Here is an 11,325-nt window from a genome sequence, read left to right on the forward strand (position 1 = left end):
TGAGCACCCTGAGTTTCCCCCTGCCCTGCAGCTGGTCTTCTGGGCAGGGGAACTTGCCTGATTGGCAACTTGGCCTGGGATCTCCTCCTCTGGGTAGATGCTTCCTCTTGTGGTCACGCTCATGTCCTCCCTGGTCTTGCCTGGCCACCACCCCTCACTTCCTTTTTAAATCCTACAACCACCACTTGGGCTGGATGAAGCTAAGCAGCTACCCATGGATCTGGCCACAGATAACCAGAATAGCATTCCATAAAGTGCAAGTTCTTACTACCACAAGCTAGACATTGATCTGAACCTATAGGAATGTGTGGGGTCTGTTTAAGTGCACAATGTAAGTGGTGCAGAATGGTCTTATGGTTCAAACCTTTGTGGCCTGGGAGAGGTGGGAACATTGCGATTAATTGGACTGCGGGAGGAAAGGCAATACATGCACTACTGTTTATTTAACAGTATTGAAATGGCACACAGTTACCACGTTCTCTGGGTGGATTATAATAACAATGATCAGCCATAAGAACAACAATATATAAGGCAACACAATTTTCAGCAGAGGGGAATAACAAAAGCAATACCAACAATATTTTCAAACAATTTAAATGGTTATAAAGGCCTGGGAAAATAAAAAAGGTCTCCACCTGCTGCTGAAAACTTCACAATGCCAATGCCTGCTGAGCTGCTGTGGGGAAAGCGTTCCACAGGCAGAGTACCACCACTGGAAAGGCCCTCTCCCCAGTAGCTACCTGCCTCATATCACTAGGCAGGGCCACCTGAAGAAGGGCGTCACAAGATGATCTCGAGGTCAGGGCAGGTTTGTGCGAGTCGGGGCATTCCTTCTGGTAGCCTGATCTCAAACCGTTACCCACACTTGGTATTAGGCTTAGAAATGGGCTGGAAGCCAGTGCACGTGACAAAACATATGATGCAATCATCCAGTCCTAGTTCACAAACTTGCAGCCTTATTATGGACAAACTGCAGTTTCTGGAACATTTTCAAAGGCAGCCCAACATACCAAGCATTGCAGTAGTCCCAATGGGAGGCTACTGGAGCGTGGGTAACCGAAACAAGGCTATCTCTGTCTAGGTAGGGTCACAGTTGGTTTATCAACCAATGAACTATCTAGCAGAGTGTGAATATTGGGTATTTCCTGTAAGCCAGCAACAAGGCAGGAGAGCACAATGCTGAGCAGAACACAGAAATCTCTTCCAATACCTAGAACAGGGGTGGACAACCTTTTTGCCCCCAGGGCTGCATGCCAGCAGTAGATGTGGCTGAAGGTGATGGTGGCTTTGCTCAGTGCTGGCTTCCCCCTTCTCCCCACCTTTACCCACCTTTACCCAGGGTGCAATTGTGATGACGAAGATGGTGCGTGTGGAGAGTCCTCACAACTGGGCAACTCCCCCTGCCCCCCCTGTGCACCATTGGCCAGCTAGTACATGGTTGTGCAACCTCTTGCACAAACAGAAGCATGAGCATGGCAAGTGCCGGAGACTGAACCCCTTTTAGCGCTGTGTTTGCAGAACAGTGCTAGTTATTCGCTCGTCCAACACATAGTCTTTGGGAACTAGTTGCTATGATTATAGAAAACCTTAGGCTGGTACCTAAATATATAGAATGTATTATTTAGGTGAGGGAAATATACAGCTTAAAATCAGGTTATTAAAAAGAAGAAAAAATCTAATGTCAGCCACCAGACCTTATGAGGTAGCTTTGTTCATATTACTTATTTGGTACTTGGTATTCTATTAATGTAAAATATTTTGATCTGGCAAGTAATGCAAGGGGTATGTGTTTCTTGCACCATTTAATGTTGACTTAAACTAAATATAGGCAAAAAATTACCCGAGTCAGATTTATGTTTATTTCTAGCTAGGCAACAGCTAGACTTTATCCTAAGGTAACTTTATCCTAAGGTAAAGTGGCCTTAGGATCTGTAGATGTGGCTCATTCAAAATATAGTCCATGTACTGTGGCCACAGCGAACAGTGATGAGTTGGTGAAAGTGGCAGAGGCAAAGCTGTCATTCCCCACATCCCAGAGGGACCGGCTGGCAATGAGCAGACCTTGGTTGGCCTCCTGGCCCAGAAAGACATTACACACCAGCTTGTACCGAGGTGGGGCTATGTCTTTGACTCTGTTCCGGATGAGGTCTGCCAGGTTCTGGGCCAACTGCCCACTGTTTGCAGGGTTGTACTTGGCATCACCTAGGTAGCTGGCCAGAACAGATTCAAGAACCTGCTGTGTCCGGGAGGAACTAAACTTGCAGCCTTCATCTGGCTGGGTCTTGTAAGTGTTCTCATAGTGCGTCTCCCGAATGGGTTCGAAGAGTGGTAGCCCAGAGAAGCTCACTCGGCCGCAATGCATCCAGGGCCCGATAGAGAGGCGCCTTCCTCCAGCAGCCAGTGAGTTCCTCCTGCTGGAAAAGGGAGCGTTGAGGATGCTCATGATGGAGCTTCTCCGGGATGGTGGGAAGGGGGCTTTCCCTTCTTCAATACTCTGCAGACGCAACAGTGGCCTGAGCGCCACATCTGTAGACTGAGAGTTCCGGTGGAGAGGTAGGGACCCTGCCTTTGGATGGGTGGAATCGGTTTCCTCTGAAGCCATTACCTGATTGAGCATTTCCTGGGACAGTGTTGGAGGCCAGTCTGCCATGCCTAAGCAGTCAACCCCTGGGACACCAGGAAAAGAGAAGCACAGTTATATTAGTACATCATTACTGGCTGGGACCACGATTCTTCGAGCAGCCAACCTTCTTTGATAGACTAGGCAAGAGTTTGTTTACAAGCACATTCCTCAAAATGCATTGTCCTTCCAGCCCAAACACGTTTGTAATACCAAAGTGGGAGGGGGTCGGGTTACGTTATTGTACTGGCCAACTGGTGCCTGTAATGTATTGGTGGTTTTTTTCCAAGGGTTTGGAAGGTACCACTGTATCTGGCCATCTTATGCTTAATTGTATAGTCTCTGGAAACACTGTGTGTGTGTGTGTGTGCGCACGCGCGCATGTGTGTGCATGTACCTCTAGGTGTGTGTGTAAGTCTATAAACATCCTTCATTCTCTCAAATGCTGTGGATCCCTTTCTGTGGAACTAAACTTATGCTGGAGGATGCACCCATTAAGTGAATTGTAACTGCCCCTTCAATCACCTGTTCACAATCTTCCCTTAAAGCAGCCTTTCCCAACCTGATGCTCTCCAGGTGTGTTAAACTACAACACCCATAATCCCCAAACAGTGGGGGTGATGGAAGCTCTAGCCCAACGCTTCTGAAGGGCACCAGGTTGGGGAAGGATGCATTATAGCATACATTTTGAAAAAGGTGCCTAAAGGAATGTGAATATCCAGGTCTTTGGCACAAAAATCCTATTTATTTCAGCGACCCTCATTTTCAAATAATACGTTTGGAATTAGAATACCAAAAACTGCATACAGTATAGATTTGTTCTTGTGTATATTCTTCTACTATGTGCATTAGTACAGATTCATCTCTGGGACAGGTTAAATAGCCCTCGGAAGCGACAAAAATGTAAGTGCTCAAAACTACCCATCTGCAAGGTCCCTCTCCCCCCACCCCGCCCTGCCCTGCCCTGCCCTGCCCTCCACATGTTACTTTCCTTGTCTAAAGGCATTGCCATTTACTGGTCTGTTGCCAAGTCTCTCAGTGTCTTGGCAGGAATTCTCACCATGTTCCATCTCACTATTTTATACTTTCTGCCTCTTTACTATTTACCTTCCACAAGAGTCTTTGCATTCCATGGGGTTGCAAAGGTCTCTGGAGAGATGTCTGAGGAAACTTGTGTCTGCAGTGCTTCACAGCTGTTCCAACTGTAACAGCTTCTTGCTTGAAAATTTGTTATTTTTTTCTTTCTTTTTCTTTAGCAAGATCCAATTCATGGCCTGTGTTTAGGCCTTCTCAAGGCATTACTCTGTTTTTCTTTGAGGACAAAGGATGTGAGATGCTTTTAAACTGTGAGCATAGCAGATGCAGAAACTAGCAACATTTACTGCCAACCTTATATGTTCAGAATCATATTTGAAAATACTGGAATCTCTGTGTTTTCCCTCTTTCTTCAGGACCTTCAGGGGTTTCTCACTTTTCCTTATGTCATGAGAGCAGAATATCCTACTTTTTACAGGGAAATGTTCATATGTGCATTCAGTCTGGGTATTTGAGAACATGTAATTGCCTGACTCTCTGATCATGTAGCTGCCCGGTTTTAACTGCCTACTGCCACTTTTGGATGCTCTTGTTTCGTTGCTCCTTTGTTGAAGTTATGTTTTTAAGTGTGCATGCTTTTACTGAGATTTATGTCTTGATGATGTTTTATTAGTTGCCTTGGGGAGCCCATTATGGGATAAAATGACAGGATAAAGTATTTTAAGAGAGAGGTGTAGGTCTGGGGGACTGAGCACTTTCTCCACCCACTGCTTCTACCCCCACCAACTAACTGCTTTCCTTGCAGTCAGGCTCCATGACTGGAATTGTCCATAAAGGAAGAAAATGTACGTGAGGGGGGGAGTGGTGGTCCTGCCCACTGGTTCTCTGGTTGAAATTCCCACCACCCTCCTGGCTGCTTTATAGCATTTCAATGTGACCCTCGCTATAAGCTGTAGCTGGACCCTTATCCTGAGAGGCTGAGAAGCAACCTTGTTACTTAAAAAAAAGTATACATGAAAGGTGAGATTCTCTCATAAATCCATGATGCCAGATTCTAGGGGGTCCTTCACACTGGGCTTTTATCCTGCGATTGAGATTGCTCCTTCACGGAAGTTTGCAGGCTCTTTACATGACGCTGTGACCCTCCTGCACTAAATGCCCTTTGTTCCATTTTTAAATAGATCGTAGATAATGAGCTATCAAATTACCCCCTTGTGTTTTGCTTCAGTTTCCTCTGTAAAAAGAGTAAAAGCGGTAAGAAGAGGAGCGAGATCAACGAAAGATAACAGAAGACTCAGCTATGGGGAGAAGGGGAGGGGGGGAAGTGCATGTAAAGGGAGCTGTTGTGATCCTGCATTTAAAACGGAAGCAGAAAGCCCCGTTTTAAATGCAGGATTTTAGGCTGGTGTAGAAATGCCCTAGGAGGAGAAGGTTTAAGGTGAAGGGCATGGGAATAAAAGAAAGTGGAATAAATGGGCTATTGCCAAAGAGTCAATGGGGGGGGGGAGTTGGAAGAACAGCTGCAAAATTACTTCTGAGTCTCCTTCAATTCTTTTCTATTGAGATTGCAAACAATAGATACAAACTACATCTAAGTAAATGAGAACACATTTCAGAGATCACACTTTTGTTAATAAAACATTACTGATATGTAGGGATACATTTTCATTTTTAGCAATACTTTAAAAGTCCAGTTTTAATTTTTAATGTAAGTTAGTTATTACCTGACATCAGTAATTTTGAAATAATGTTTTTATAAAGATTTTAGGTGCCCTGAACCCTTGTAGGTAGAGCAGATTAGGAAATTAAATGCAATTCCTATTTCGGATTAGAATCAGTACTCTGCATTGTACAGACTGTTCTCATGTTCACTTAACATAGATTATTTTTTAACTGACTTGGACACTCTTTTATTCAAACAACAAGGACTTACAATAAAAAAAAAATAGCAAAGGGAATTTTTCCCATCTGGTTTTTCAGGGAATTTGATGGGAGTATTTCCACAGTCCTCTGTTAACCTGTACGTTTAGTCCAGATCTACCAAGCTGGACTTCTTTCACAGTTCCCAACACAGAGCATAAATCTCCTCTGTTTTTAAACATTCTTTGAATGGGTGAAAAATATGCACAAAGCTAACCTCAGTTGATATTGATTAAGGGAACACAAGGATGACTAAATTGTGCTGAGAGGTCATTAATTCACAATAAGTGATTTTGTTGGCACACACCTGATGGGTTCTATCACATACAAGACAATCATTTGAAAGAAAAAACAAAATGCCCTGCTCAGTCAGCAAGAGGTGTGACTTATAGAGTGGTATATCAGTGCAGTTACATCCCAGCCCGCCTTACCTGGAAGCAAGGGAGCCTCGCACAGAGGCCAGTGAGCTTACTGGAAGGTGAGCTCTGCTGCATCCGAGGGCTAGAGAAGCACTTTAATGCCCAGTATCCTGTTAAAGCTTGCTCGGGCTTGTTGCGAGGGCCTGCTGAGGCCCTCGCCCCTGCCTCCCTGCCTTAATAAGTTCCCTCCCTCCCTTGCCATGGTAAATCATTGGCCATTTGATGTGACAGTTCAATGGGAGAGGCATCAAAGGCACTGCAGCAGGGCTGGGCAGCCTGCCACCCAAAATGGATGGTCTCCGTGGAGACTGTATCCCTCGCATTATTTTTGCACAGCCTGGAGTGTGTGAGGAAGGGGGAGTGTGAATACCTCTATGCTTCATGGTGGCTTTGGGGACACAGCCAAGCTAATTTGGTTATGGCCAAGCTAATGCGATACCACTCTCAGTCAGGGTATTCCTTGAGGTCATGCCCTCTGACCTCAAAGCTTGCCTTCAAAAAGTGTGTCTATGGTTTGCAACTGAAAAGAGTTTGTAGGCTAGACTAGATGCTAGTCTATTAGTAGCTGCTTCACTCAATGGGTTTCAACACCACTATGAAGTGGAGACTGCTACTGCCTTGTCTTGATCCAAGTCAGGTGATTGGGGCTGGCAGCCAGTGACATTTCTTGTTTATTCTCAGTGGTCCCATAAATCAGTCTCACCTTCACATCACACAATCCACTGTGATTTCTCCTCTTTCAATCAAGAGCCTACCTTGCAGCAGAAGGCTCACATGTCCTAACAAACAGGGGATGGGGGAGTCTGACTACTGTGCAGCGTAGAATCATAGAATAGCAGGGTTGGAAGGGGCCTATAAGACCGTCAAGTCCAACCCCCTGCTCAATGCAGGAATCCAAGTCAGAGCATCCCTGACAGGTGGCTGTCCAGCCTTATCTTGAATGCCTCCAGTGTGGGAGAGCCCACCACCTCCCTAGGGAATTGGTTCCATTGTCGTACTGCTCTAACAGTCAGGAACATTTTCCAGATGTTCAGCCGGAATCTGGCTTCCTGTAACTTGAGCCCATTATTCCATGTCCTGCACTCTGGGATGATGGAGAAGAGATCCTGGCCTTCCTCTCTGTGACAACTTTTCAAGGACTTGAAGAGTGCTATCATATCTCCCCTCAGGCTTCTCTTCTCAAGGCTAAACATGTCCAGTTCTTTCAGTCTCTCTTCAGAGGGCTTTGTTTCCAGACCCCTGATCACCTTTGTTGCCTTCCTCTGAACCTTCTTCAGCTTGTCTGAATCCTTCTTAAAGTGTGGAGCCCAGAACTGGACACAGTACTCCAGATGAGGCCTAGCCACTGCTGAGTAGAGGGGAACTAGTACTTCACGGGATTTGGAAGCTATACTTCTATTAATGCAGCCCAAAAGAGCATTTGCCTTTTTGCAGCCGCATCACATTGTTGGCTCATATCCAGCTTGTGATCTACAACAATTCCAAGATCCTTCTCGCTTGTAGTGTTGTTGAGCCAAGTATTCCCCATCTTGTAATTGTGCATTTAGTTTCTTTTTCCTAGGTGCAGAATTTGGCATTTATCCCTATTAAATGTAATTCTGTTGTTTTCTGCCCAGCACTCCAGCCTATCGGGATCACTTTGAATTTTGTTTCTGTCTTCCAGGGTATTAGCTATCCCACCCAATTTTGTGTCATCTGAAAATTTTATCAGTATTCCCTGAACCTCCTCCTCCAAGTCATTAATGAAAATATTGAACAGCACTGGGCCCAGGACTGAGCCCTGCGGTACCCCACTCATTACCTCTCCCCAGTTTGAGAAGATCCCATTGATAAGCACTCTTGGAATCCAATTCTGTAGCCAACTGTGGATCCACCTGAGAGTTGTTTCATCTAGCCCACTTTTAGCCAGTTTGCTAATCAGGATATCATGGGGCACTTTGTTTAAAGCTTTGCTGAAGTGAAGGTATACTATGTCCACAGCATCCCCACAGTGGAGGTTACCTGAACCAAAAATGAGATCAGATTAATCTGGCAGGATTTGTTCTTGACAAATCCATGTTGGCTTCAAGTAATCACTGCATTGTTTTCAAGGTGCTTACAGATGGATTGCTTTATAATCTGCTCCAGAATTTTCCCAGGGATTGATGTCAGACTGACTGGTCTGTAGTTCCCAGGTTCCTCCTTTTTGCCCTTTTTGAAGATAGGGACAACATTAGCCTTTCTCCAATTATCTGGCATGAACTTGAGCACACTCCGGGAGAGAGCGGAGGACAGGAAGGCCTGGCGTGTTGTGGTCCATGGGGTCACGAAGAGTCGGACACGACTTAATGACTGAACAACAGTTATCTGGCACTTCACCCATCCTCCATGATTTCTCAAAGATAATAGACAGTGGTTCTGAGAGTTCTTCTGCCAGTCCTTTTATTACTTTAGGATGCAGTTCATCTGGCCCTGGAGATTTGAACTCATTCAAAGTAATTAGGTGTTCCTTGACCATAGGCCTATCGATCTCAAGCTGCAATCCTGCCCCTTCAGCCTGTACTTCGCCTTTGCCAGTGTGTGTGTGTGTGTGTGTGTGTGTGTGTCATAAACCCTCTTTTGGGAGAAGACTGAGCCAAAGTAGGAATTGAGCACTTCTGCCTTTTCTTTGTCATCTGTTATCATTTTGCCATCCTTATTTAATAGTTGAACCACCATTTCTTTCCTCTGTCTTTTACTATGCACATATCTGAAGAAAGCCTTTTGTTGCTTTTAGCATTCCTTGCTAACCTTAACCTCAGCTTGTTCTCAGAGTTACCCTTCCTGACGCCATCCCAGCAATTCTGTGCTACCTGCCTGTGCTCTGGCCTTCCTTCTACTTCCTGTATGTGTCCTTTTTTGTTTTCAGGTCCTCTCTAAGCTGTTTGTGAAGCCACACTGGCTTCTTCTGTTGTCTTCCTCCTTTTTTTCTTGTTGGAATTGTTTGTAATTGTGCCTTTAGAATTTTCTTTTTTAAAAACTCCCACCCATCTTGGACTCCTTTCCTCATTAGTCCCTTGTCATGGGATCTTACTTATCATTGTTCTGAGTTTATTAAAATTGGCTTTCCTAAAATCTAGGGCACACGTTTGGCTACACTCGGCTTTTGCTTCCTTTAGAACCAAGAACTCAAGTATAACATGGTCACTTTCCCCCAGAGTTCCCGTAACTGCTACTTTATCCACTAAGTCATCTCTGTTGGTTAGGATCAAGTCAAGGATAGCCGATCCTCTAGTTCCTTCCTCTACTTTCTGTAGGAGGAAATTATGAGCAACACAAGTCAGGAATCTCTTGGAGGGGCTAGGTTTTGCAGAATTTGTCTCCCAACAAATATCAGGGAAATTGAAGTTCCCCATTACTACTACATCATGCTTCCTTGAAACCTTGGCAATTTGCTTTTCAAAAGCTTCATCCTCGTCTTCTCCTTGATTGGGTGGCCGGTAGTAGACTCCGACCACCAGGTTCCTTTTATTCTTTGCTCCATTTATTTTAACCCAGATGCTCTCGATGGGGCTACCAAGCTCATCCTCCTGTATTTCTGTATAGAGATATGTATTTTCAACATATAGTGCAACTCCACCTCCCTTTCTGTTCCTCTTGTTCTTTTTGAACAAGTTCTATCCTTCAATTGCTGTATTCCAGTCATGGGTGTCATCCCACCAAGTTTCAGTTACACCTATCAAATCATAATTTTCCTCTTGTATTAAGAGTTCAAGTTCGTTCTGTTTGTTTCCCATATTCTGGGCATTAGTGTATAGACATAGAAGACCATGTGCTTTATAGTCTGGCTTTCTTCCTACATGTTTCTGAAGACTATTATTGGAATGTTCGAGCTGTTCTCTCTGTTATGGTGCATGAGCCTTAATCCATTGTCACCCCCAACTTTACATCTCCCTCCCCTGTAGGATTCAGTTGAAAGCCCTCCTGATAAAGTTCTTGATGCTGTGGCCAAACACATTCTTCCCATCCTTTGTGAGGTGCAACCCATCCCTTGCCAACAGTCCAACTTCCAGGAATTATAGCCCGTGGTCCCAGAATCCAAATCTCTCTCGTCGGCACCACCTTCGTAGCCAGTCATTCATCCGGTGTATTTTTCTTTCCCTTTCCGTCCCTCTTCTAACTACTGGAAGGATGGATGAGAAAACTATCTGGTCCCCAAAGTTCTTGAGTTTCCTTCCCAAAGCTTCAAAGTCTGATGTGATTTCTTTGTAGCTCTGCTTGGCGGTATAATTTGTTCCCAGATGGATGAGAAGAAAGGGATACCTGTCAGTGGGCTTTATGAGTGCAGGCAACCCTTCAGTCACATCTCTAATCTGTCCTCCTGGGAGACAGCATACCTGGCGAGTCCATGGGTCTTCGCAATATACTTGGGTTTCGATCCCACGCCGCAAGGAGTCTCCCACTACTACTATTCTTCTCTTCTTGTTGTTGTAGGCCTTGGTTTCATCGCCTCTTCTTGATTGACCTTCAGCCTCTTGCTCACTCTCATGCAGGTTCCCCTGTAATTCTTCCTCTGCAGGCTGTCCTCCAGTCTCATCCTCAAGTACCTGGAAACGGTTCCATAGCTCCACTGCCTCCACTGGTGCAGAGTGGCGTCTAGTTCTTCTGCTCCTAACTGTCACCCTTTTCTAAGGAGTATCTTCTACTTCATTTTTCCTGTTCTGCCTCAGCTTGCTGTTGCTCTTCTAGCTTTTGTTCTTCACTTTGCTGCTGTAGTTCCACTATTCTGTCCAAGAACTCTTTGTGTTCTCTTATTCCCTGGAAGGTTGACACTCCGTACTCCAGTCCTCTTACTTTTTCTTCCAACAGCGTGATCAACTTGCACTTGTTGCATGTGTAGGCCATGTTGTTCTTGGCAAGAAAACAAACATGGCACAAATGTTGCAGGTCACCACCACTGGAGAGTTTTTTTCCTTCCATAGCCTCTATTTCCTTTTTGTGTCTAGCTTTCTGATTGTTCTAGAGTAGCCTGTGCCTGGTCCTCTACTCACTGGAGCTTAGAAACACTGGCCCACTGGTATGGAAGTGTGTGTTACAAGAAAAAGACATTTTAAAAAACAAAAAAAACCCTGAAAAAAATGGAAATGAAAAAAAAGAGGAAAAAAAACGTTAGGGGTCTCCCCTTGACCTCCCCTGCCGAACTCCCCTGACCAACTCCTGTTTGTTCTCCCTGTTCGCGTGCTCTGATCGCACGCGCTCTGGGAGCTTGCTTGCTTCTATAGTCCCTAGACCAGCTGGAGCAGCTTCCTCTGCTCTGCTCCGCTCAGGTGGGAGGCGGGAAACAGACTGAAACTTCCTGCCCACACAGCTGCT

General features: G+C 45.1%; 1 protein-coding gene across 1 annotated transcript; it reads right to left on the reverse strand.

Annotated features, from left to right (window-relative positions):
- Positions 1 to 419: 419 nt before the first annotated feature.
- Positions 420 to 6,148, reverse strand: DYNLT4 (dynein light chain Tctex-type 4). Its single transcript, XM_084848282.1, has 2 exons — positions 6,007 to 6,148; positions 420 to 2,667 (listed from the first exon to the last, which is right to left on the reverse strand). The coding sequence occupies exon 2, from the start codon at positions 2,648 to 2,650 to the stop codon at positions 1,943 to 1,945; it is 708 nt and encodes a 235-aa protein (XP_084704408.1). The 5' UTR covers positions 2,651 to 2,667; positions 6,007 to 6,148; the 3' UTR covers positions 420 to 1,942.
- Positions 6,149 to 11,325: the final 5,177 nt, after the last annotated feature.

The sequence above is a fragment of the Heloderma suspectum genome, chromosome 4, assembly GCF_057233095.1.
Source record: "Heloderma suspectum isolate Gila_16-S chromosome 4, 16-S_ref, whole genome shotgun sequence".
In the NCBI taxonomy this organism is placed as follows: Eukaryota; Metazoa; Chordata; class Lepidosauria; order Squamata; family Helodermatidae; genus Heloderma; species Heloderma suspectum.